The sequence below is a fragment of the Wyeomyia smithii genome, chromosome 3, assembly GCF_029784165.1.
Source record: "Wyeomyia smithii strain HCP4-BCI-WySm-NY-G18 chromosome 3, ASM2978416v1, whole genome shotgun sequence".
NCBI classification, from domain to species: Eukaryota; Metazoa; Arthropoda; class Insecta; order Diptera; family Culicidae; genus Wyeomyia; species Wyeomyia smithii.
This window is the reverse complement of record NC_073696.1, coordinates 177,666,864-177,692,718: the sequence shown is the minus strand read 5'-3', so window position 1 is coordinate 177,692,718 and position 25,855 is coordinate 177,666,864. Positions and strand designations below refer to the sequence as shown.

The 25,855-nt window shown below is 35.9% G+C and overlaps 3 protein-coding genes across 3 annotated transcripts; 2 read left to right on the top strand and 1 right to left on the bottom strand.

The window, feature by feature from the left end:
- Window positions 1-2,317: 2,317 nt before the first annotated feature.
- LOC129732503 (snRNA-activating protein complex subunit 3) lies at window positions 2,318-3,679 on the top strand. The gene is made up of 2 exons (XM_055693433.1): window positions 2,318-3,265; window positions 3,324-3,679. Exons 1-2 carry the CDS (start codon window positions 2,441-2,443, stop codon window positions 3,657-3,659), a joined length of 1,161 nt encoding a protein of 386 aa, XP_055549408.1. The 5' UTR covers window positions 2,318-2,440; the 3' UTR covers window positions 3,660-3,679.
- Window positions 3,680-12,828: 9,149 nt separating this feature from the next.
- Window positions 12,829-14,922, bottom strand: LOC129732501 (gastrula zinc finger protein XlCGF52.1-like). The gene is made up of 2 exons (XM_055693431.1): window positions 14,660-14,922; window positions 12,829-14,603 (listed from the first exon to the last, which is right to left on the bottom strand). The coding sequence occupies exons 1-2, from the start codon at window positions 14,807-14,809 to the stop codon at window positions 13,449-13,451; spliced, it is 1,305 nt and encodes a 434-aa protein (XP_055549406.1). The 5' UTR covers window positions 14,810-14,922; the 3' UTR covers window positions 12,829-13,448.
- Window positions 14,923-21,154: 6,232 nt separating this feature from the next.
- On the top strand, window positions 21,155-22,223 carry LOC129732504 (uncharacterized). Its single transcript, XM_055693435.1, has 3 exons — window positions 21,155-21,201; window positions 21,261-21,468; window positions 21,646-22,223. Coding segments are annotated over exons 1-3 (765 nt in total). The 5' UTR covers window positions 21,155-21,199; the 3' UTR covers window positions 22,201-22,223.
- The last annotated feature ends 3,632 nt before the right edge of the window (window positions 22,224-25,855 follow it).

Below are 25,855 nucleotides of genomic sequence, written 5' to 3'. Positions count from 1 at the left end.
GGTCAAAATCGAGCGAATAAAGAAGGGTTTTGACAGCAGGGAGTCCGCTTCCAGGTTAAAACGAGGTGAGCTGGTGAAATAAAGAAATTCGCTATAATATACAGGTTCACTGCACCGTAAGAAAGGAAAACCCATTAATGGGTACTTTTTCAACCATTTCGCCAAAAAGTGAGCCAACCCATTTAAAGGGTAAACTCGATTTACCCATTAACGGGTATACCGATTAAATTCAAAAACTGGGTACAATTTCACTAATTTTGAGAAATGAATTTTCTCAAGGAAAAGTGAAATTTTACCCATTATTAAATAAACGGAAATTTTGAAAAGAAGTGAATTGAACTCAATTATTTTTAATTATTTGCAAAATGACTTATCTACAAATACAGGAATATTCTATCTGCTATCATCAATTGTCAGAATCGCTATTCTCTGCAACAAAGCCAATACCATACGGATAGTAAACATTCTAGACCAAATATGAGAAAATCCCACATTGTAAAATTCAATACTTGATATAACATACTGTTTACCTTGCAACTTCTTAAACGACGCAGTATCGAATCTCTTTTAAAGTCCTTCCATTGCAATTGTTGACAAATTATAAACAAAACAGATCGTAGAAGTAACGCGTGCGAACAAATCGACAGAGCAAACTAAAACGATGATTGAAGTATTTTTTCACCCATTAATGGGTAAACAAATGACCCATTTTTTTCTAAGAACATGTCTTTTTAATGCGTATAATTTTACCCATTTCACATGTTTTGACACCCGCATATGACAGAAAAAAACAATACCCATTAATGGGTTTTCGACACTTACCGTGTAGTTTATTACTTGTCAGCAACGTTGCCAGTATGCCAGATAAATCTGGATTTTGCCAGATTTTTGTTTGCGCGCCAGACAAACAGATAAACCTCGGAATCTGCCAGATATGTATTTGAAAATGAGACAGATTTTTGCCGATTTTTATTTTTTTGATTTTTATCCGCCAATGAGTGCCAGATTTTTGCCAGACGTTTTATTCACGTTTTGCCAGATTTTATTTAAAACATAGTGGCAACGCTGCTTGTCAGTGTGATATTTCTAGATAAAGATTTCAAAAGGTCCTATCTGCTTTCATCATTTTTCCGTTTTTTCCGGAGCATCTTTTCATTTTGGTAATGGTTCAATCTTAGTAACTCTCCCAAGCGCTGTTTTCGTTTAGAAGGCTAGAGTGATCCATCCGCTATCAAATTATGCAAATAACGTGTCATAAAAGGTGTTCAATAAGTGCTGGTGATTGAATGAAAGAGATCGATCAAAGCAGATAGGACCTTTTGAAATGTTTCTCTAGATTTGTGTATAGATCATTGCACGATGACGTCACAAAACAAGAAGAAGAAAGAGATTTGACAGTTACCGCGGGTTTGTTTACATAGAAAAATTTTCGGCTCGAATAGAAAAGCGTTTCTTGTTAAAAATTGCGTTTCCAGGAATAAACCAAAAGATCACCGTAACGGGAATGGCATCGCTGTCAGCTTCCATACATTTGACGCGTTACCAACATCACTGGCACTGGCACCCGCAAAATGGGCAGTTTACCCTTATCTTATGTTGATTCGGGCAAACCGGCTAAATGTTGACTGCAATCATTAGTAGCATATCAGACAGTTTTGAGCAATTTTTCAAGGTTTTCACATGGTATGTGATATTCTAATTGATATTTAATACATTAACTGTGTCCCAAAGCAAAGTGAAGCAAACTGTGACAGCAGAAAAAGTAGTTTTGAGACAAACGGTACAGAAATAGATGTTCGTAACGCTTGAAGGCTACCATATCATTCCCTTGATCACGGTAACGAATTCGCATAAGCAGAGAGTTTTCCCATCTTTTTCGTACTCGTATCATTTGTTTTCACTCCGATCACAATAAAAATGAATAGAACACCTCGTAAACAAACCCGTGGGAAGTGTCAGAAAAGTGAGGTTATTTTTCGTGTGCAATGATCTATTGTACAGGTAGTGCAGCTCATTTTTACACGAGCACAGTGATACCAAATGTGCAGATTTGTCTGAAAAACGCAGATTTTTGGAGTCCGTGTGCAGATATTTATCGATTTGCAGATATTTGCAGTTTTTCCACGGTTTCTGCAGATTTTTGTAAGAGTCTCCTTATATTTGCGCAGATTTTCTTAAAATGTGTGCAGATTTTTACAGACTTGCCTGCGCGAGCGAAATTTTTTCGGATCATGGATAGATTTTTTCAGATTTCGAGCGCATTTTTCCGGTTTTTCGAGCAGTTGCAGACATTTTTCAAAAACATCTGGCATCTCTGCACGAGCAGAATGTGTTTACAAATGATGCAAACAAACTGTTGTCTAAATTAAATTGTCGATTTTCACCAATAGATTTGTCTTTTATTTGTAACATAAAAAGTACTTATGTGTTTTGATAAAAGATGGAAAAAATATACAAACCAAAGACTAATAAACTTATAAACGTAAAACAGGCGCTCGATGATTTTCGTCAAGAAATCTTTCCGACTGCTTGGAGTGGCATTCCGGCTACAGAAGATGATACTCGAATGGCCATTAATTTTCATGGAACGGAGAAGCAGTTTAAAGACATTTTACATGCCGTCGATTTAGAACAGCACTTGTCTAGTGACAAGGATCCTAGAAAAATTCCGTTTCATCCAACTAAAATACAAAACGTCCAGAAACCGATAGATGTGTCTGATAAAGCATATCGTTTTAACTGCGTTCAAAATGCTTTGAAGATAACTGGAAAAGTGAGAAAAAATCTGGATTCAAAAATTCGATACAATAAACACAAGTATACGATACCTGGCAATCAGGAACTATCCGACTTAGAACCTTTTTCTGAAATGGTGTTGGAGGTGAGATTCTATGAACCATTCAAATACAAACCAGGAGTACGATTGGGTCACCCCAAATTTCACCAAGAATTTTACGTCCTCGGGTCGCAATTTCTCAGTGAACTGCGTGACAAAATATATTGTCAATGTGACATGGGCCCGTTCTTTGACATCAGCGAAAACCCACAAGTGGACATACAAGAAAAAGACGATCTACGTTCAAATTCGGGTTTCTTTTTTATACATGATACTTTCTACAACGATTTCAGGAATCCCATGAATCTAGATTATTCAGAGGCTATTAGAAATTGGGCTGATAGACAAAAACACGTTGGTGAACTGAAAAAAGGTTCAATGCAGGAAACTAAATTTGAACATCTTGTTTTCCGTCTTGGATATCCGCAGGTATAGAAAAAAAAATTAAATTGTTTTTTTTTTTGAAATAAACTAATTTTCCGTATAGGTGTATCAACATCATGGAAATTGCGAACATATATTTGTAATTTCTGATTGTCGCCTACTTGCACCTTCCGATATATTAGAGCGAAGGCGATATCCAGTTCTGAATTCCTATGCCTTCCCTCGATCTATTCCATGCAATATATGCGGCCACTGCGAGGCGAATTATATAGTGAAAAACAGCGATCAGCACATTTTCGACCCCGCCTATGTCTGTCAGGTGTGCTTCCAGTCATATCATTACAAAAACAGTATTAAAATTGGACAGTTTGAAGCCTTTCGATTTTTGGGTACTAAAATTGCTGTAAAGGAAGACGACGAAATAGATGGACGTATATAAAATAAAACATGTTCACAGAGTTTATACCATTTTATTTGAACATAATCTTCAAATCCTAATTTTGGGTCGGTTTTTGTTTCTCAAGCTGAGATCGAAGTTGCTGGTTGAAATCATCCTCTACGTTATCATCATCCCAGTTATCCTCCCAAACACTGAGTTCCTCCTCATCTTCTTTATTACCAGCCCAATCTGCAAACATATGAAAGTATAATTAAAATAAATTCTAATCAATATAGTTATTATTAGAAATCATTCTGTGAATGAGAAGTCCCTAACATTCCAGGTAAAACTAATTCGCTTATTGTAAAAGTGAGGTTACCTTCTGCGGGAAACTCTTCAAATTCGTCATCTTCCTCTAATAAACCCAAATCCACTTTGGATTTTTCTTTATTCTCTTTATCAGCCATTTTTGAAAGATGTCCTAATCTGATTATCTACAAAATCTCAAAAACGGATACACAATTTACTTTTAGCGATGATCAGCAAAACGAAGCGCAGATTACAACAAAACTACTGACCAGAGATGCCAAATGTTTTATAAAAATGTCTACAATTGCTCGAAAGATGGAAAAGTCTGGTTGAATCCAGGGATACAAGCGAGATGTGTAGATCAGGGATACCAAATGTGCAGATTTGTCTGCAAAACGCAGAATTTGGAGTCCGTGTGCAGATTGTTGTTCCACGGTTTCTGCAGATTTTTGTCAGAGTCTCCTGATATTTGCGCAGATTTTCTTAAAATGTTTACAGACTTTTGCCTGCGCGAGCGAAATTTTTTCGGATCACGGGTAGAATTTTTTCAGATTTCGAGCATATTTTTCCGATTTTTCGAGCAGTTGCAGAAATTTTCCAAAAACATCTGGCATCTCTGGTGTAGATTTATCTCGGTCTGCTGGCATCCCGCCATGTTTCGAGGACTAACATCTCAGCGTGTGTGTAAACGAGATAGCATATCACCGCCACTTTTCATACGCATAACATAGCATCTGTCAATTCGCGTTGACGGTGTTGCTGATATTTGTTTGGTTTTTGCATGCGAAAAAGAAGGAAGGAAATATTTTTGCTTTTGTCATCACGCACATTTTGACAATTGCATATGAGAGTTCACGTAGGTGCGAACAGCCTTCGAAATCTCTTTCAACGCGAATAACCCGAATGGGGCCCGCAAATTGCGGATCCGCAGTGATGTTAGCTCCTAACGGAGCAAAGCAAATAAGATAGAGATGCCAGCTAGCTGATTTATCTGCAAAACGCAGATTTTTAGAGACCGTGTGCAGATTTTTATTGATTAGCAGAAATTTGCAGATTTTAAAAAGTTTCTGCAAATTTTTTTCAGTCTCCTTTTATTTGCGCAGACTTTCTCAAAATGTGTGCAGATTTTTACAGACTTTTGCTTGCACGAGCATGACGGATAGTTTTTTTTTTTAATTTCAAGTAGATTTATCCGGTATTCGAGCAGTTGCAGACATTTTTCAAAAACATCTGGCATCTTCGGTTGAATCCGACAAAAAATCTACTCAAAATTTGTGCTTGGACACTGAGTTTGCAAAAATCTGCATATATCTTGAGAAAATCTGCGCAAATACAGTCATAACTCGATATAAGGCAACTTTATTTTTATTTTCGTTACGTTATATCGAGTTTCGTTATATCGAAGCAAAAAAAATTTTTTTTTATCTATGCAAGAATGTCAATGGTTACTCAAAGATGCGTGAAAACCAAGGGGGTGAAGTCAAGCAGTTTTATCGTAACCCAATATGGCGTCGTTTGTTTACAACAATTAGAAGAGAGCAGCTATCTATTGTAATATTGGATCCTCTAACCGATACATTCAACTCAGCGATGTTGTCTACAAGTAACGAGCTCGGAACAGTATTCCTTAAGAACTTACGCATGCGTTTGTGAAATGCATTCAGCTGGGCAGAACTGGCAAGAACACTGATTCTTGCTTTTGATTGGCTTATAGAAGCAAGCAAATTGCATAATCTGCAGATGGAAATTATCCTGCACCACCGACGTTTTTTGTTTGTTTGTGGGTAATCTTGAAAATAAAACTGTTAGCAAGTTTTTCACATAATCCGAGCTGCATCATTCACATGTGAGTTGAGAGTACACCTTTACAACATGCAAAATTGCGGTTGTATGATTCACCTATGAGTTCAAATTTAACTTTGACTTCACGCAAAACTAATGACGCTATCGCAGCATGAAATAAAAATCATATTTTTCCTTAGATCACATAATCTGCTAGATACTTGAAACCTAGCAAACAAACTCGAAAATCAAATTGTTAACGCGGTTATCAACTCTCCCCTAATGCTGCTTGCGCATGCGAGCAAATGTCAAAGCACCAACGGTTGGTTCCCAAAGGAGGCGATGTTGGGTACGCTTCTTCAATAGGCAATCTGACAGCCACTTCTACCCCCTGGTGAAAACCTATTTTCCATAACCTATCAGTATTTTTAAACCTTTCTTATGCCCATTTAGGACAATTTTCAACAAGCAAAAAAAATTTTTTTAATTGATGCAAGACTGTTGGTGGTTACTCACAGACAGGCCCTTTAATCTTCACCTTCATGAGTGCATCGTCAAGCGACTATGACGCAACTCAACTTCGTCTTCAACCCGACTTGATATCAACTTAGTTTTGTTTCGCTCTCCCTTTCAATGAACACAAAACAATCGTCTTTCACTCGATACCTTCAGTTTCGTCGTTTCATTTTCGGCGTATTCGTATCGTCGGTTCAGATTGAACTGCTAGAACTAAGGCTTCAAGGCAGCAACGAAGAAAGCAGATTCGAGCAGATTTTTCTTCAATTGACGATTTAAAATTTATCGTAAACTGCATGATGACGATGAACTGAAGCAAGTTATTTTCTTTGCTTTGACCTGTGAGGTAAGGACAAGCATGTTGGGTGCTGTGATTGATGTATTTTGTTGCAGGCTTGACAAATCGTTGCGTGAAACATGTTACACGCTTCATGTTACACATTACATGTTACACGCTATATGTTTCAAATTACATGTTACACATTATACATTATATGTTACACGTTACATTTTACATGTCTCATTGTGAGTATTGTTTACATTACGTCCCGTCCCGTTTACATTCAAATCATATGTAATACAATATGTTACAAATCGCATACATCAGCTTTAAAGTTTAATTTTCCTAGCGCTTGTTCCTGCTCCTATATGTTCTAAGGCCATGGACATACTGGCGCGGTCTGCGCTGTGAAGGCGACTCACCCTATCGCTGGTTAATGTACTCCTCTACTTACGCTTTGTTTGTCCATCCATCCAAGTGACGATTTCATTGAAGCTGACTATAGTCACTTCAGTTCGATATCGAAGACGACGACGACGGCGAAGATTGTAGAAATTCATTTTAAGCAATATTTTCGTCAGTTGAAGTTGTTTTTAACTTCAACTGAAAGACGAAGGCAAAGCAGAACGCAAAAGATTACACATGCAATAGTCATGTGGAATATGAAGAGTGTTCATCTTCTCTTCGGCAAGCACCAGCCGAACTGAGTTTACGAAGTTTCAGTAGCAGCGAGTGAGACGAAGGGGTTGCGTGTTCTACTTTTGGTGCTTCATTCGAAGATGTTGAGGCCTGCTCACAGATGCGAGAAAACCTATTTCTCATCTCCTATCATTATTTTTAACCTTTTCTATGCCCATTTAGAGAAATTTCAACAAGCGAAAAAAATTTTTTTTAATTGATGCAACACTGTGTATTGTTACTGAAGGATGCGTGAAAACCTATTTCCCATCACCTATTAGTATTTTTAAACCTATCTTATGCCCATTTTGGACAATTTTGCATTGATTTCATTGGTTTCAAAACTTACTTCAAAACTTTTTTTGAAGCACTTTATAGCCCAAAAACAGTTGCTGTATCATTTATTTTCAATTTCAATACATTTTGAAAAGTTACGTTATATCGAGTTACGTTATATCGAGTTACGTTATATCGAGGTTGCCTTATATCGAGGTATGACTGTATAGAGATACTAGAACACAAATTCTGAAAAATTGCAAACTAACTGTAAAGCCTGTATTACACTCTTTGACCAACAGTCAAATATTTGAGTTTTTGACATAATGGTTAAAACATCATGATTGTTGTTTGCCGTGTTAGCCACATTAAAAAAAATGGATAGTGACAAACAATTACCTTGACCAAAAACCTTGTCAAAAAATGACAAATATTTGACGCTTGGTCAAAGAGTGTAATACAGCCTCAAAAATCTTGTATAACCTGGTATTCCTGCCAGGCTTCGAAATGGTCACGGTAGAACCACTTTTTACTGCGATAATCGTCTTCTTCTTCCTCTGACGCTAACAAGGCTCGCTGTCTTTATACATTCTTGAACGAACATGTCAAACGAGCACCGCTGCCATGACGTTTTTTTTCCTCAAACGTATTTTGACATTTTTTTCTAGAAATGGGAATTACGCACGTTGGACACGGATATTTCGGAAATTATTTATATCATTGTGCCTGTAATAATATTTATCAACATAAATAGGACGCAGTAGACAGAAATAGGCCGAAATAACACCGAAAAACGAATGGCCGGGTGAATCTCTTTGATGCGCGAGTGTCGAATGACCATCCTTGTCTTTGTTTGAGAGGCGATACTAGTTTGACATTTACGAGCGAAAGCCGACTGTGGTGCACGACAAGGAAGCGAGATCAAATGAAAATGCTGACCGTTTCGAAGCCTGATTCCTGCTGTTGACCACGAGAATAGACTATCTCACCGAATCTTTTCAACATCACTTTTCGACAGTCAATGGTAACTTTGTTTACGCTTTGGACATTGTGCTTTTTCTGATGGAGCAATCGTGAGCTTAGAGGAAATGCTGCTCAATTTATAATTATTCTTGGTGTACTGGCACCTCACGCACAACGTTTAAAGGGCATTTTGATCAAAATGGGTTCCTAAAGTTTTAAACGGTTTTCTGATTTTTATGGTTCAGCTGGTAGAGTGCAATTTTCTGAGCAAAACGTGATTTTTTAAAAATGTTTATCATTTTCCTTTGATTTTTAATTGAATGATAAAAATCTGCTCGAAATGCCTTAAATGACAGTTCTCTCATATACCGTACATGGGCGAAACGTCATCTCAGAAACGAGGCTTTTTCAAATGATATATAAAAACCGGTATAACTTTATGACCCAATTGATTTGATTTGGTATAATTGGGTTGTTCAGCTATTCACGGATTTCAGATTTTTATATATCAGCTAAATAAGTGTATTTTTCTGAGCAAAACGTGATTTTTTAAAATTTTATATCATTGTCCTTCGATTTTTAAATGAAGAATAAAAATCGCTCCAAAATCGCTACAATGACAGTTGGTATATGGGCGAACTGTCATTGTAGCGATTTCGAGCAGTTTTAATTCGTGATTTAAAAAATAAAGGACAGCGATAAAAAATGTTTGAAAATCACGTTTGCTTGAAAAATGTAGCTCTTTCAGATGATACGAAAAACTGATATAGCTAAACAACCCAATTGAGAACCAAACTGCATCACCCGGAACTAAACAAAGTTACCAGTAGCTGCCAAATTCAGGTGCGTGACGTCACTGTGCGATGGTCTATGACAACCACCCCTTTGGCATCACACCATGTTTCAAGGACTAACATCTCAACACATGTAAAAACGAGATAGCATATCACCGCTTCTTTTCATACATCTTTATCTTACTGCTGACAGCGGGCACAAATTAATTTGAGCCCAGGACATGAGTTCACTGTCATTCACTGTTACTCGGTATAGGGATGCCAAAGGCTCGATGGCAACAGAGTCTATGTTTATACTAAGGGTCCCGCAAAGATGAAACCAAAGGAACCAAATCAGTGTCAAACGAGGGTACCAATCGAGCAATGTAAATAAACAAGGTAATAATGTTAGGAGTGGATGAAAAGTGTTGTAATTGAGCGTAATAAAGAATATGTGTTTTTCCGAAGTTTTACCTACACATTTGAATTCAACATTAAACCTGTACACGGGTTCACTTAAATTTAACAAAACATCACCGGTGTAATCTTTCAAAACTGTGTACCTTGTGAAGAATTCCAAAAAATGATATTCGCTTATGCATGGTGAAAAACAGAACTGTATAGAGTTCTCCAAGCGAAAACACACAAACACTACGACACGGCCCGCTTTACACTGTATATTGAAATTTGTGAGAGTGTGAATCAATCTCGGTAGTTTTTTATGCTCTCTTTCAGATGACAGTTCTCACAGGTGACAAAAAATTCTTACAGCTAACAAAAAATAAATCGTAAACATCGCACTAATACAAACGCACCTGGAGAACTCTATAGAGATAAGTGACTTTTCACCTACGCACACTAGTAAACGTGTACACCCGTGTAAAGTTGCTTTTGTTTCCTTCAAACTGTAAATCATCGCATCTCGTTGCTTCGACTTTTAGCACTTTTTACCATTATGTTCAGCAGCTTCTTCCGATTTCTGATCACGAATGAAAACATTTATTCAAAAACTAGTTTAAAGAACATAATGAGTGTTCAACTGAATATTTGTCCAGCTGCTAAAAACATAGCAAACAAAACAGCTATTTGTAAATATTTTCCTTAACTAATGGCACTAACACATTCGTACGTAAAAAGGTCTATAGTTCTTGGCAACAAACAGCACAAAAACTGTGTTGCCGAAACGATAGATTTTCTCTTCGCGCGACATGGACTCTGTACACGCTGCTTTATTTTAACTCTAATTTGATTAGGATCTACTCAGTTTGGTATTCTTATGCAAAATGTCAAAAAGTGAGTTATCGGGTACTGGATAATTGAGTAACATTTACCCAAATTTTCATAATTACCATGTTTACTCAGTTTTGAGTTATTATCCTTGATGTTTACTCACCCCTGAGTATATGTATATGTCAAAAGTTTTCAACAGCGATATTATCTGTTTCCGAAAGTTTTCAACAGCGATATTATCTGCTTCCGAAGAACAATTGGTGTCGCTTTTTATTCGTTTGCTAGCAGTAAGTATTTGATCTTTCATCAAATCAATAATTTCCTTATCAATTACATTACAAACAACATGTAACAATATTCCATAACAATTTCAGCCCAACATCATTATTGCAGAGGATTTGAAAACATAAAAAACATCTCTTCAAAATGAACAACCGCATGTTGTGTGTCCTGCGATGCCGTTTTAAGTCGGGCTTTTATTCGTGATAATGAACGGAAACATTTGTATCGATGTAGAGTGCCCAATACATGCAATCGATACAATTTAAATCCTTCGCAGTGTTTGGTGACGGATGAAGACGGATTTTCTGCTGTGCGTACTGTACAAAAACATGAGCCACAGTTCACGGGCAACTGTGAACCGGTTGGTTGTCGCATTATACAAAGACACGTGAATGATTTAAAACTTTTATAATGTTTCGATGAAAAATAAATCTATGATTTTGATTGTTCTGAATTTATTTTATTTATTGAGTCAGATTTACAAAAACCAGAAATCATCAAATTTCCAAATTTAAGCAAACTGGGTAACTTGTACTCATTTTTGTTAATTCCTGGTTTGCATAAACAGAGTAGATTCTAATCAGTTTTTGACGTATGACGCCCTTACTCAGAAGTGAGTAACCGTAAAAGTACTCAAATTAGGGTACCTCCATGATGAGTAGAACATGGTGTAACGGTTTGACTAAAAACTAGGCGCAGAGTGAGGAAGCGTTTTTTCAGTTTGGAGGGTTGGAGACGAGGCATCACTATGCAACAGCGAATAACTTTTTCGTGTTTGTTGAAATATCCTCACTAACTAGGCAATTGAATACCGCAAATTCAGGTGTTTCAAGTTGGAAATTGTTTCATAAATTAATGAATATTGGTAGCAAGGTATGTAGCATTGCCATATTTATAATTTAAATGCATCCAAATGATATATTTCGAGATACGATAATTTTTATGCCCTAGTTGTTATAAACAAACCTACTGGCTGGCAATTTTTTTTCCAATATGGCCGATTCTGCTTTTGACATATCGTTACACCATGTCTTTATACATCATGGGTACCTCCACTATTTTCAAAAATGGGTCATATCTAACTCACTTCAGAGTAACAAATAATGAGCGTGTATGGAAAGACTGTCAGCCAGAGATGCCAGATGTTTTTGAAAAATGTCTACAACTACTCGAAACGGAAAAATGTGCTCGAAATCTGAAAAAAATCTATCCGTGATCCGAAAAAATTTCGCTCGCGCAGGCAGGGAAACCAGATGTGCAAATTTATCTGCAAAACGCAGATTTTTAGAGTCCGTGTGCAGATTTTTGTTGATTCGCAGATATTTGCAGATTTTTAATAGTTTCTGCAGATTTTTGCCAGAGTCTCCTTATATTTACGCAGACTTTTTCAGCATATGTGCAGATTTTCGCAGACTTTTGCCTGCGTGAGCGAAATTTTTTTGAATCACGGATAGATTTTTTCAGATTCCAAGCAGATTTTTTCCGGTTTTTCGAGCAGTTGCAGACATTTTTCAAAAACATCTGGCATCTCTGCGCGCAGGAAAAAGTCACACAATTTAAGAACACATTTTAAGAAAATCTGCGCAAATATAAGGAGACTCTGAGAAAAATCTTCAGAAACCGTGGAAAAACTGCAATTCAATAAATATCTGCACACGTACTCTGTTGACATGTCCGTGAAAACACGGTAAAAAATGTGTAGTTCTTTTTGTGTTATGTTGAACGTTTACCACTTCTTTTCAATGCACTTTTTATAAGCTTTTTAATTAGTGAATGTTAGGGTTACCATTTGGTCGGGGTTAAAAATCAGGACAACTTTTTCCGGTACAAATTTAATATGAGCTGTTTTCTTTTTTTGAGGTATCAATAAATAAACACGTAATTTGAGATTTACACTTCAAAATACGCCACTTATTTATTTAGCAAAAGCAAAGCCTTGGTGCTACATTCCGATTTGGAACTTGACCTTCTGTTTACTATACACAGACTTCGCAGCCAACCGTTAAGTGTACAGGACCATTGCGGGGCTAGGGGTACGATCCTACTGACACTAACAGTCTCTCTCGAGTCAAGACTCGAACCTACGACGACCGGCTCGTTAAACCAGCATCGACCTCGAGACCAGCTAGGGAGCACTCATTTATTTGTTTAAATTATTTCTCGGACGATATAATTTTGTAACTTTGATTCATTAGGCATTAGTAGATACCTAAAAAATGCAGCACACGTAAACTGCTTAAAATTGTGTCCTAAAGTTCTACACGGTTTTCTGATTTTTATATATAAGTTGAAAGAGTGCAATTTTCTGAACAAGAGTTTGAGTTTTTTATTCTTTATTTAAAATTCGAAGGAAAACGATAAACGTTTTTTTTTTAAATCACGTTTTGCTCAGAAAACGCGACTGTTCTAAATGATATATAAAAACTTGTAAATAAATGAAAAAAAAAACAAGGACTACAGCTTTATCATAGACAGACAACGCTATTGAATAAATAATAAGCTAGTTTGTCATTCCGCTCTGTTAACAATGCTTGGATAAAAGAGGAATTCACAATTAAGTAAATAAAAGTTTTGCATGTCCATTCTGCAGTGCTATGTTTTTATTACACAGCAATGCAAATAACACTACCTCCACAATTTCATATCAATTAACAGAAGGGTTTTAGTAATATTAAAATACTTAAAAAGCTAATGCGACTCTTATTATATCGACTATTTTGTAATACAAATAGATTTGGCATCATCAACATAAAATAGGGTTTACGTATCATCATTTCCATGTATGTCTACACTTGTTCGTCGGTCCTTATGGGTTTTCATATGTTGTGTAAGCAGTCCTTTCAAAGCAAATGGTTTGGAACAAATTACACAAGTAAAATTCTTTAGCTTTATATGCCGTAGCAAATTGTGTGTTTTCAGATGTGCTATCTGCCGGAAACATGCACCACATATTTTGCATTTGTAAGGTTTTTGATCGCTATGTATCAGCTCATGAGAGATAAGCCCAGTTTTACATCTGAACTGTTTAGGACAAGATTTACATGCAAATGGTGTTTCGTTTGTATGCGTTCTGATGTGATTGTAGTGCGAAGCAAGAGATTTTGATATTTTACCACAGTATGAACAAACACAAATTTTCACTTGGTTACGAGGTGGTTTTGCCGCAAAGGCTGGATCTCGCTGTTCCATCGGTAAATGAATTTGCTTATGCTCGTAAAGCTGTTTCTCTAGTTTGAATTTTTTTGGACAATCATCACAACAAAATTCATACGTATCGATATGAACCAAACGATGAGATGCTAGAACAGTTTTTTGACTAAAGCATTTTCCACAAGTTTCACACTCGAAAGGTTTAAGGCCCTCATGCCGTTCAGCTATGTGACGTTTAAGGTTGTTTCTATTAGAATAACATTGAAGACAAAACTCACAGTTATACTTGATCACATTTTCTCCACACCTTTCTTTTTGGTGACAATTAAGGAGATATTTATATTGAAACCATTTCGAACATTGTGCACATTTAAAACGTTTTCTGCCATGTATTTTGATATGCTCATTATAATCATCTTTAGCTGTAAAAGGAGTACTGCAGGTTTCACACTCAAACTTTGCACAAAGTTCATGTTTAGTGTCAGAGCTCTTTTTGTTACAGATCGATTTTCTAGGTAGAATGACTCGTTTCTCAACTTTATCATTGCTGATTATGTGTTCCTCATTTTCTATGTCTGTATACTGTTCCTCTTTTACTTGTTCTACATTCAATACTGGTTCTGACAAACTCATTACATCGTTCAGCAATATTTTTCGCCACTTAACTTCTGCTTCCTCGCATTTCTTTTTAAAGTCAAAGCTGATCGCCAACTGATTAGCACAAACCTCGCATAGAGTTGTCGGTAATCCACCAGTACCTGTAATCTATGAAACATACTTCTATAACAAAAATTGCAGAATACATAATACATTGTACAAACCATAACACCAGTTATGTTTTGAAATTTGAGTGCAAACTTATGATCATGATCCAACATCATATCAACAGAAATAGTTGAAGATTCACAAACTCTACACAATTTAAGAATGGTTTCAACGACCAGATTTGGGAAATTATCAATGCTGTCCATTTTTTCCTAATATTGTTCTTCAATTCGTTGCAAGGACTCAAAAGTATTCTTAGTACAAAAGTATTCTTTGTTTACAAAATAATTTCTGCTCTTTACCAGGGCTGCCATACTAGTGTGAATTTACCTACCAAAATCCTACCTACCTCAATATTTGAAATCTTTCATTTTGGTAGGTGAAGGAATCGGGTAGGTGAGTTCCGACTTTTATTATGTTGTGTGATCTTACCTACCTCTCCGCAGCAACCAAAATGAAATATTTCCGCTGCAAATCGTTTATAAACTAGCGCTTTTCAGATATGTGGCTAGTATTATAACCAACAATTTCGGAAGATGAGATTTTGGTAGGTATATTCACAATTGTGTGAATTCACCTACCAAAATTGCCGTTCGTCAGCTACTAAAAATTGGGTAATTCTCCAATTATAATACCTACAACAATACCATCATTTAAAATCGACATCTAGGTGCTTTGAAAAAAAAAAAAACCATTGTAACATTGTAGCGTGCGCGACAACTTATAGGAATTTAGCAAGCGAATTTTATTCAAACTATTTATAAAATTTGACTAAACTCCTTAGCAACTTAAAAATGTTTAGTTGTCCAGTGAGTTTTATATTAATCATGTCATAATTATTCATTTTTTTTATTAAATTTTTATAATTTTTATTAAATTATCATAATTTATTTATTTTTTTCAGACTTGTAGTCCTAATGAAGTAACACTAGAATTTACCCATTGAAAGTGCGGATATTTCGGATGCAAAATTTTGGTGAACAGACTAAGGACGGACCCAATTTTAATATGTACAGGGATCCAATTTCAAAACCTAAAACATCGAGAGCGTCACAAAAATTGTCCAATTTCAAACGTTTTAAACCCAGTCAGTTTCCAACCGATTTCTGTCATTTTTGCAGCAATCGATTGGAAAATCGTTTAAGCACCCGTTTAAATGCAAAAAATTGTATTCTGAGTGTTCAAACTATTGTAGTATTGAAAATTGTTGAACATTGTCGAAACGCAAATGTCGACTTTTGATTGCTCGCTTGCTGCCTTTCCCTAAAAAGGACGACAGAATGGAGTACCTAGTTAGCCGGGAATGCACTCTTTAGGCTACATATGAGACTGTTTCTCCTCAAGCAAATCAGTTTACCGCGGTGCCGGCTACAGAGGTAAACGTCATCTGGAGCAAAGAGACTATTAAATTAATTACCCCAAACCTATTCCAATAAATACATTGACATAAGACAGACTGTCGTATTCTACGTTACCTCTGCGGTCGTGTTTTATAAACAACCTCTTCAACTATTTGCTCCTTTTTAATATCATCTAAAAGATTTGCATTTTCTGGGAAAAACGTGATTTAAAATTTTTTTCTATCGTCCTTCGCTTTTTAAATCAGTTTTAAATAAACTGCTCGAAATCGCTACAATGACAGTTCGTTCATATACCAAGTCTCATTGTAGCGTTTTAGAGCGAACATTTATTCTTCATTTAAAAAACGAAGGATAATGATATAAAGTTTAAAAAAATCACGTTTTACTAAGAAAATTACTTTCAAATGATATATAAAAATCGGAAATCCGTGAATAGCTGAACAACCCAATTATCTAAAAAGCTTATTTTTTAAAAATCTCATTTTTTATAAAAATTACAAAGGATCACCTAAACAATGCAATCGGTACGATCAAGGGGAAATCAGGAAAAAAAGTTGCGATTTGTTGAACAAAATTTTAATTTTTTTTCACAAGGTACATTTTTTATGGAAGGACAAAATTATTGTCTATACTTTACCAAAGAGACTATGCCAATCAAACAAACTGTGTTGGTCGTACAAATGTTTTTATTTCCCCATAGAGCACTCTATTGGAAATTCAAGATTTCTACAGCCAAAACGGTTCAAATGATAGGCATAGTGTCTTGGACAAAGTTGTAGATAACAGTTTTGTTCTTCCAAAAAATATGCCCTTCGAAAAAATAATTAAAATTTTTTCTATTCATTCAAAAATTCATAACTTTTAAGTTTTCATAAAAAAAATAGATTTTTAAACAATGAACTTTTTAAGATAATTAATTTTTATTTTTCTTTATTTTTTTTTTCAAAAAAAAAATTTTTTGGAGTATATATTTTTTTGGAAAAATAAAATTACTATCAACAACTTTGTCGAAGATGTCGTATCAGTCGAACAAACCATTTTGGCCCTAAAATATTTGTAATTATCTATACCTTCCCAAAATAGCATTTTTCAAAAGCTTCTCGAACATGGGTCATGTTACATAAAATTAAACCAATAACTCAAAAAGGTATCTTGTTTCAGCCTAATCAAAAATGGTCGATTAAATTGGTTGCTCGTTTTTTTTTTGTGGAATGGCTCAGTTAATAATTTTTGCAAATTAAGAGCCTATGGGACCAAGGGCCAAACAAACAAATACTGGTCTGAAATTTTCGATGATCGGATTATTTTTTCAAGGTTAAGATATGACCACATTTAAAAAAAACTTTAACATTCTATCACATCAGAACGATAGCGATTCTACATTAAATTGATTCATATAGGTTCAAAACAATACAAATTCGGATTTTATTTCAGATCCCCTCCTCTTTTTGCGGGCTTGGGACCGTCAACAAAACTTACTACAAAGCTACTTTATAGTTTCTATGTTTGTTGGCAGAGTTAGATCTATATCCACTTATTTGTATTGTTTTTTTTTTTTTTTACTTTGAAACAACTTTGTAATTTTTTTTATTTTTATGGTATTGATATTATAAGGTTATCACCTAATATATTAAGAAAACTTCACCTTCAATTCTGCAAACACATTATGCATAAAACTTGGAAGTTAGAATCTTACCTCGAGAGTAAATCAATGCACATTCTTCGTGCCACCATCTTAGACAGTTGGTGCATCGGAACTTATTTTTGTTCATTGTATCATATGCATCTAATTCAAATGTGCACATCGAGCAGTATCTATCTATGTCGTCTGAATTTGAAATCAAAGTATGTACGAGTTTTTTTCGGTATTCTATTGGATCGAAGTTGGCGTCATATAAACTTTCTTGATTAAGATATTTTTCAACATTATTAATAACGTGGATTCCACAGTGAACACCATCTAACTGAAAGTTAACAGATACATTCATAATATTCATTTCTTCTAATTTTTTCAATAGTATTTTATTGTTTTTCTCATCCGGTCGAACATATTTTTTTATTGTGTTCAGTAATCTTGTATACATTAATTTTGGGCTGTGCCTGTTCAGTGAATCAAAGTAATAAAACTCGTGCTTAATTTGATCAATGACAACTACACTGAAGTGCCTTTCGTTTAACAGAGGAAGTATGGTAATAGGCTTGGCAAAATATTCGTTTATGATTTTGTTCATAAAATTATTAGGTGGATCAATGTTGTGAAATCCAAACAATAAATATATGTGATCGCAAAGAACTGTATTAACATCTTTTTCTAGTAAATTAACTAAAAAATATAAATAAAAATCTAAAAAAAATATTTGTAAGCCAATCTTTGAAACAATTTGTCCACAATGTCTTCATATCACCATATTCCAAATATTTTCCATTTTTCCAAATAACTTTGATGCAATCACATTTATTACTTCTACTTTTCATATAATATGCGAAAGAATTCATAAGACCGTTGCTCTGGAGTATATCAAATCCTTGAAAATGAGACTCATGAATTGAACTAAAACCTTCAAACCTGGTGGTTTCCAGCACTAACTGTGAATTTTTCAAATTATTATTTTCATCAAGCACACTTTCTTCCAATATTATGCTAAGTCTCAATTTAGTGGTTTCATCTGATTCAATATCATATTGAAGCGCGGATGAAATTGACAAATCACGTCTAATGTTAACGATTTGATTGAAATCCTGTTTTTTTTGTAATGTATTTCGTATAGATGGTGTAGATGACGCAATTGGTTTAAAAGTTTCTGAGGATTCTAAGCTGATTCATTCAATATTCTTCAAGGATTATGGTTAATTTCATTTTAATTATATCATCCGATTCAGAATCATACATAGTATGACTTATAGAACTTGGTGAATCGTGTCTAATCTTAATAGTTTTGTTGGAAGTAATTGGTCTTATAATTTCTGGGGATTGTGAATTAGTAGTTGCTATTTCTTCTTGTATTGGGCTAAGCGTACTTTTTCGTTTTTTAAAGATTGACGACATCGTTTCTGCCGATAACAACTTTCTTTTATTCTTTCTTTTCTTAGGGATATTTTTGTTTTCGCTTCTCAATGTTTTCTTACGGAATGATTCTTTGGTTCTTTTTATATTTGATACTAACATATTAGTAGTAACACTAGCTGAAGAATAGCAAATTGATGAACTTTTCGACTCTGAACTACTAGAAACGTATCGTTTCGAAACCATTGAGTCGTTTTTAATTTGTTTTGTTTTATTACCGAGCTTCTTTGTATTTCTTGTAGCTCTTCTGGTACGTATGTTGTGCAAAAGAAGATTCGTTTTGTAATCTACGTCTTTTTTCAATATTTATCTGATATGATCGTCTAGTCTAATAGGAGGATTTCCCAATAATATATTTTTTCTAATTTCCTGTTTCGTATTCTTATGATGTGCTTCTATTAATCCATTGTTAGCACGATTAGCTTCTTGTTGCTTATCCTCTTTTATGTTTTTGTATGTCTTTTTGCAAAAAGATTGCGTTAGCATCGGGAGATATGAACCATATTTTTTCAAAAAGTTTATTATAAAATTATACAAATGCTCTTCTCCCGCACGAAAGTTTTCTTCTGATTTATTATCAGCAAAAATTAATTTAAAAGCACTGTGAGCTCTTTGGAAAAAGGGACTGTTTTCACAAATTGTTTTAAGGTGCTTCAGTTCCTCATCTTGTGAGTTATATAAATAATCATTGAATTCATTGGTTTCCTCGATATAAAATATTCCTTCATTTTCTACTATGTTACCTTTAGTATTGAAATTTTTTTGGTTACAATAAAAAACATTGTCCATTTACTGTTCTCACCGCAAAAAGCATCTTATTTTTTTCGGGTATTTCAACAAAACAAAAGCAGAATATCTCTTGTAGTGCAGCGCCAACTACGTTTCAAACGAAAATTTCCATACATAATATATGCATTAAATATCGATACCAACAAATTTGAAAATATCGATACTTACCGAATTGCGGCAAGCATTGCACAATTAGTATCCGCACCGCATTTTAGTTTGAACATTAAAAGAGTGAAGTTGAATTTTTAAACTGTTCGGAAAGTTGAAAATAAAAATGTAAGTACTTAATATAGTATACATACTATGTAAGAACGTCTTCGGAAGTGGTTTCTGGATTCTTGTTCAAAAGCCTGCCGGAGAAAACCACTGCCGAAGCTATTTAATTAAAATGGTGAATATTTTTGAAATTGTTTTTTTCTCAGTTACAATGCAGCAAAATTATGGATACGCTGGCGGTTCGCGAGGGGGATCCCGGGGTAGCACCCAACGCGGAAGCGGCCAGTGGCGCTGGGTGCCAGTCCAACGCGGAAGCGGCCAGTAGCGCTGGGTGCCAGCCCAACGCTCGGGGAACAACTGGCAGTTCCAGCAAATCGAGCAGCAATTGGGGCAAGAAGCAGCGGAGCAATTGCAACGGCACGAGCAACTTGTAGCGTTGCTACAAGAAATTAAGGGCTTACTCAACCGCCCTGGAGAGCAACAACAACAGCCGCAACATCAGCAGCCGCAACATCAGCAGTGATTCAAATAAAATAATTTAAAACAAAACCTAATGTTCATCATCGTTAATTTCCGAAACACCACTGGCGTACAGAACGGTGACGGAAGGGGCGGTCCGCCCCGCGTTTCACCATCATAGGGAATTACACGTTTGACTCTCATGATCACAAAGATCATCCTGCTTCAATGCAGGGTGGCCACTCTACCGGGAAATTCGGTTTTAAGTCAGGAAAATCATCTTCCTTCATGTCTGCCGTTTTATTTGTTCAACAGTTTCTGAGGGAATATCAACATGAAAACCTTTTTTTTTGCACGATGACCTAACTGGCCTGATTCTGCCGGTTAGGGGAAAGCTGATTGTTGATTTCAGCCAAAGTTGACAACGGCTTCGCAGCACGATCTGTGTCAAATAAATTCAGGGGTGGCATTGCGCATTTCGTTTCGAGTGATTTTGGTTCGTTTCGACCACATTTGACATTGGCGATTTCGATTCGAGCTCGAAACGAGTAGATGGCGTATTATTGCAGTTGATCTTCGAGCAAAACTGGCATTACATAATGGTTTGATCGAGCCTTTTTTAGCGCGAAAGTGATCAAAATTGGTCGATAAGTAGAAGACGTTCGTTTGTGCCTAGCAGCAACATAAAAAATCTCGATTTTTTTAATATGTAGGTATTTGAAGTAAATTGTACTGTATTTATTCTGGAAATGCTTCAAATTTTTTCAGGGCTGATGAATCACTAAGAAATGCACTAAGCATTAACTCGTCTCAAATAGAGACAATGACTCACTTCATGGAGGAGCATTCGGATCTGGCTCGGAATTCTTTAAAAGCACCGGATGCCAGAAAACACTTCAATAAATTATGGAACAAGCTGAAGGATTCATTAAACGAGCAAGGACCTCCGATACGGGAGATTCCGGAATGGAAAAAAGTAAGTTTTACCATCATTTGAGTTACAAATGTTTTTAAAAGTAGAGTTTTCGATTTATAAATCTTTGTTTATAAAGGCAATTATTTGAAAACCTCTTCAAAAAATTAACATTTAAAATATTATATATATAAATGATAGTTTAAGTCGAATCGTGATAAAATAAGCTTATATTTCTAGGTATGGGCAGATTATAAATACAAAGTCAAAAGTAAATTGCGACAGAACATGATCAACATCAAGAAAACAGGAGGAGGCCCGAATAAACACAAACACTTGAATTCGTTTGAAGAAAGCGTAGTGAGATCTGCTGGTCTGAACGCCTCTGTGAATGGTATAGCAAAAACTAAATCGTATGGCTGCCGGAAGTTGCTTCAAGCAGACAACCACTACGATGGCGAAGCAAATGTTTCAGAACACAACTCACAGACTACACCCATAACCGAAGAGGGAGAGATGATAATAGAGGAGTTTATAGATATAGAAAATTTGGAAGATGATCCAGAAAATGGAATAACAGGAACAACAGGATCAATTATGAAAAAAAGGACCAACGCAAAAAGAGAGAAATTAGAACTACTGAAAAGATATGTAAAAGCAAAGGAGGAGAATAACGAGATGCAAAAGGCCTTATTGAGAGTGAAAGAGGAAAGCTTGGCAATCAAAAGGTCAATGTGGGAAATTAAACTTAAAAAAATGAAATTGAAGTATGGAAACGATGCAGCAGAAGAGTAAATCTCGTAAAAAAGCTGTACATCGGAGATATTCGCTGGTACATGGTGACTCTGTCTTCAATGGAATACATTTAATTTACTCCAGATGTTTTATTTTCAATAAGTTAGTGTACAGCAACATATTGACTCATAACTCGAAACTTAAGTAAACGTGTATATGGGTGTTCGTCAGCAAAAAATAAGTATTTTCAGCAATGGATCAATTCAAGCATCCTTACGGGGTCACAGAATAGTTGATCTTTATTGAATATTTTTTCCGATTCATTTCAGCCAATCAGTGCATTTAATTTTCCCGGTTTTACTGACTTTCCTTCAGTTGCATTGAGAAGTTTTAATTTAGTGCGTTATTCAATGTTGAACAGATTTTTTTGACAGAGACTTGAGTTCAAAGTTATGTATGAAAATAAAATATTTTTTTTGGAATACATTATCATTATTAATTACTCTATGTGGCCAATCACAATAGCTACTTTTCGTATTTATAAAAAGTATGCAATTAGAGTTGCTAGGCGGCCTGCAGTTTTGGATCGTTTGATAATATCATTGAGTAGATAATCGATAGTTTTCCGGAAGTTTAGTTTGATAAATACCAGCCTGAATCAACATTCATTTTGTAGCACACTAAATCTACTTTTACTTTATTATCTAAGCAATTTTCGGAAATTATGCCAATTTCTCACGCAAGTTAATCCGTTTTGTTCGGCTGTCAGAAAAATATAGCAATCAGTGCCAAAATCGAAGTTTTAAAAGTGGTCTAACGTGGTGAATGTCATATACAATTCGACTTAGTCCAACGAACTGACTATTTTCTGGATATGTGTGTATATATGTCGCGTACTTCTCATATATAGTGCTGGACTACTTGTCATCATTTTAGTGTCAAATAAATAGTATAGTTTCTCCGTAGGTTCCTACTGAATTTCATTATAATAGGACTTTTAGTTAAACTATTATGTATCACAATGTGAAAATCTCTAAGCGCTATTATCCAGTGATTTTGAGACCGATCGACACAAAATCAGTGTAAAATGAACGAGTGCTTTTCCAAATTAACAAAGATTGAAAGTGAGTGTAATTTCCGGAACAAACTCAATGTCATTTTGAAGAAGAAATTTTTCAGAATATGGATATGTTCCTGTCTTAAAAAATTAAGGCTTAAATATGAAAATAAAACCTTTTTGTCGAGACACAAAAAAATGTTGAACGTGTAGATGTGTCTATGTATGTTTGTATGTTTGTATGTGTGCATGTGGGTGTGTGAGTATGCTGGTTCGTGAGTGTACATATGTTCGTTTATGCATTTATGCTCGTATGTGTGTATGTATATTCGTATGAGATATTTGGTATATTTTAACAGGTGAGCTGCGAAGTTTTTAATTTGGAGTTATAAATACGAGATGGCAGGAGTAATCTACAAAAAAAGAGACAAACTGAAGTGCTGTCACTACCGCGGCATATATGGGAACCCGCGCCACCACGGACCAGATCTTTTCAATCCGACCGATCTTACAGAAATGTCATCAACGTACAACGTGCCCACACATAACATCATCATGACATCACGGCGGCTTACGATACAGTCGACCTAGTACAGCAGGATTTCTACAAGATCGGTTCAGCTTTTGAGTTTCGCGAATGACTTTGACCTCATAGCACGTAACATTGCGACGACAGAAAAAACTCACGCTCGACTGGAAGTCGAAGCCAGACGAATCGGACTGCGGATAAATGCGTCAAGAACTAAATACATGCTAGCGAGAGGATCCAAGGAAAACAGCATCAGCCAGCAGCCTCCCACCTGAATGAAGTCCCTGTAGACGGCGAAAGAGATTCAGAGACGCATCCAGGCTGGTAGTCGTGCCTATTTTTCGTTTCGATAGACGCTTGGAAGGAATCGGGTGCGACGACGCACGGAGACGCTGTACGAAACTCTGATAACACCGGTAGTTTATACGCTTCTCGCGCAAGACTTAAACAACCTTGGAGTTTTTGAACGGAAGATGCTGCGGACTATCTACAGTGGAGTATAGACGGACGACGATAATGGCAAAAACGTATGAACTATAAACTAAACGCGCTGCTTAGAAAGAACCGCACTGTACACCTTGCGAAAGTGAATAGGCTGAGGAGAGTCAGAGAGGGACGCATCGTGCACGATGGCCCGATCGAAGTAGATTTGCGGATGATGAGACGCTTGGGAAACTGGTGAAACACAGCCCATAATCAAGTAACTTTTTTACACCACGGTTCTCGTTTGATTGTCAAGGTAACCTAAGATACGAGACATGTATTCTTGTAAATGTAACTAATTGTTTGGGTAAGAATATAATTTTATCATCCAGCCAATGCATTCCTAATCGAATCTCTTATTCTACTTGCTCTGCCATCTAAATCATTTTCATCAACATATTCAGCTTGTTCATTTAGTGGATCATAAGGTAATAGTGAATCATTATAATCAAAATGTACTTTGTAGAAAATACAGATATTGTGAAGTGCACAACATACATTGATAATCGAGGATGCTTTTCGAGGATTGTATCGAAGTTTGCGATCAGAAGAAAGACACCTCCAACGAGCTTTTAAAACTCCTATACCTCTTTCAACTATACATCGTGCAGAAGAATGTATAGAGTTAAATATTTCCTCTCCAGATCCATCATTAGTAGTCCTATATGGTGTTAGTAACCAAGGCGCTAGTCCATATCCGCTGTCACCTGTAAAAAAAATGTTTACAAGAAAAAAAAACACCTTACATAAAAAAAATACCCAACAATCGCAAATCACCATTTCGAAAATTTTGTTCGAAAAAATCTTTTACATCACTCATGTTCCACACAAACGAGTCATGAGCGGCACCACCATAACTGGAATTCACCACCAGAATACGATATTCATGGTCAACTATCTAAAAACAGAACGATATAAAACAAATGAAAAATAGTCAGATATATTCATTAGTATTCATTACAGCATTTATGGTATTAATGAACACATCACAAAAGCACTCATTCACGAATGCATGCATGAATATTAAGCAATATCGCAATATTTTGTTTAATAAATAATTTAGTGTTTATTTTTCAATTTTCGCGTGGACATTTACCAAACAGCCGATTTGTACACCTGGTTTACTTCATGGTTCATGCGTCTGCACCGAACACCATTTTCTAGTTTGCCGCCAAGAGTTGAACGCAAAATCCTACGCTTAAAAATACCAAGAGCTCGACGATCTGCCTCCTTCAACGTCCATGCTTCATGGCCGTAGAGGGCCACAGGGAGGATTAGTGTTTTGTAGACTGCAAGTTTAGTACGGGTTTGCAGACTACGGGACCTCAGCTGGTTACGCAATCCGTAGAAAGCCCTGTTTGCAGCTGCTATCCGCCTTTTTATCTCACGGCAAATCTCGTTGTCACATCCCAAGCAGCCAGGGCCGGCGTCACATTATTTTCCCGAGTGGGTAGTAAGGAATAGGGAAGGTTCATGGGTGACAAAGGCGTAGTCAGCGGGGCGACCTACTGATACCTGAACATAATTTTACGAAAAATCGACAGCATCAGCAATAGGGTGCCAATGGAATGTTTGAGAGAAAGTAGATTTTCGAATTTCATTCAGTAGTAATACTTCCCATTAATTTTCCGTAGAAGGTAATTATA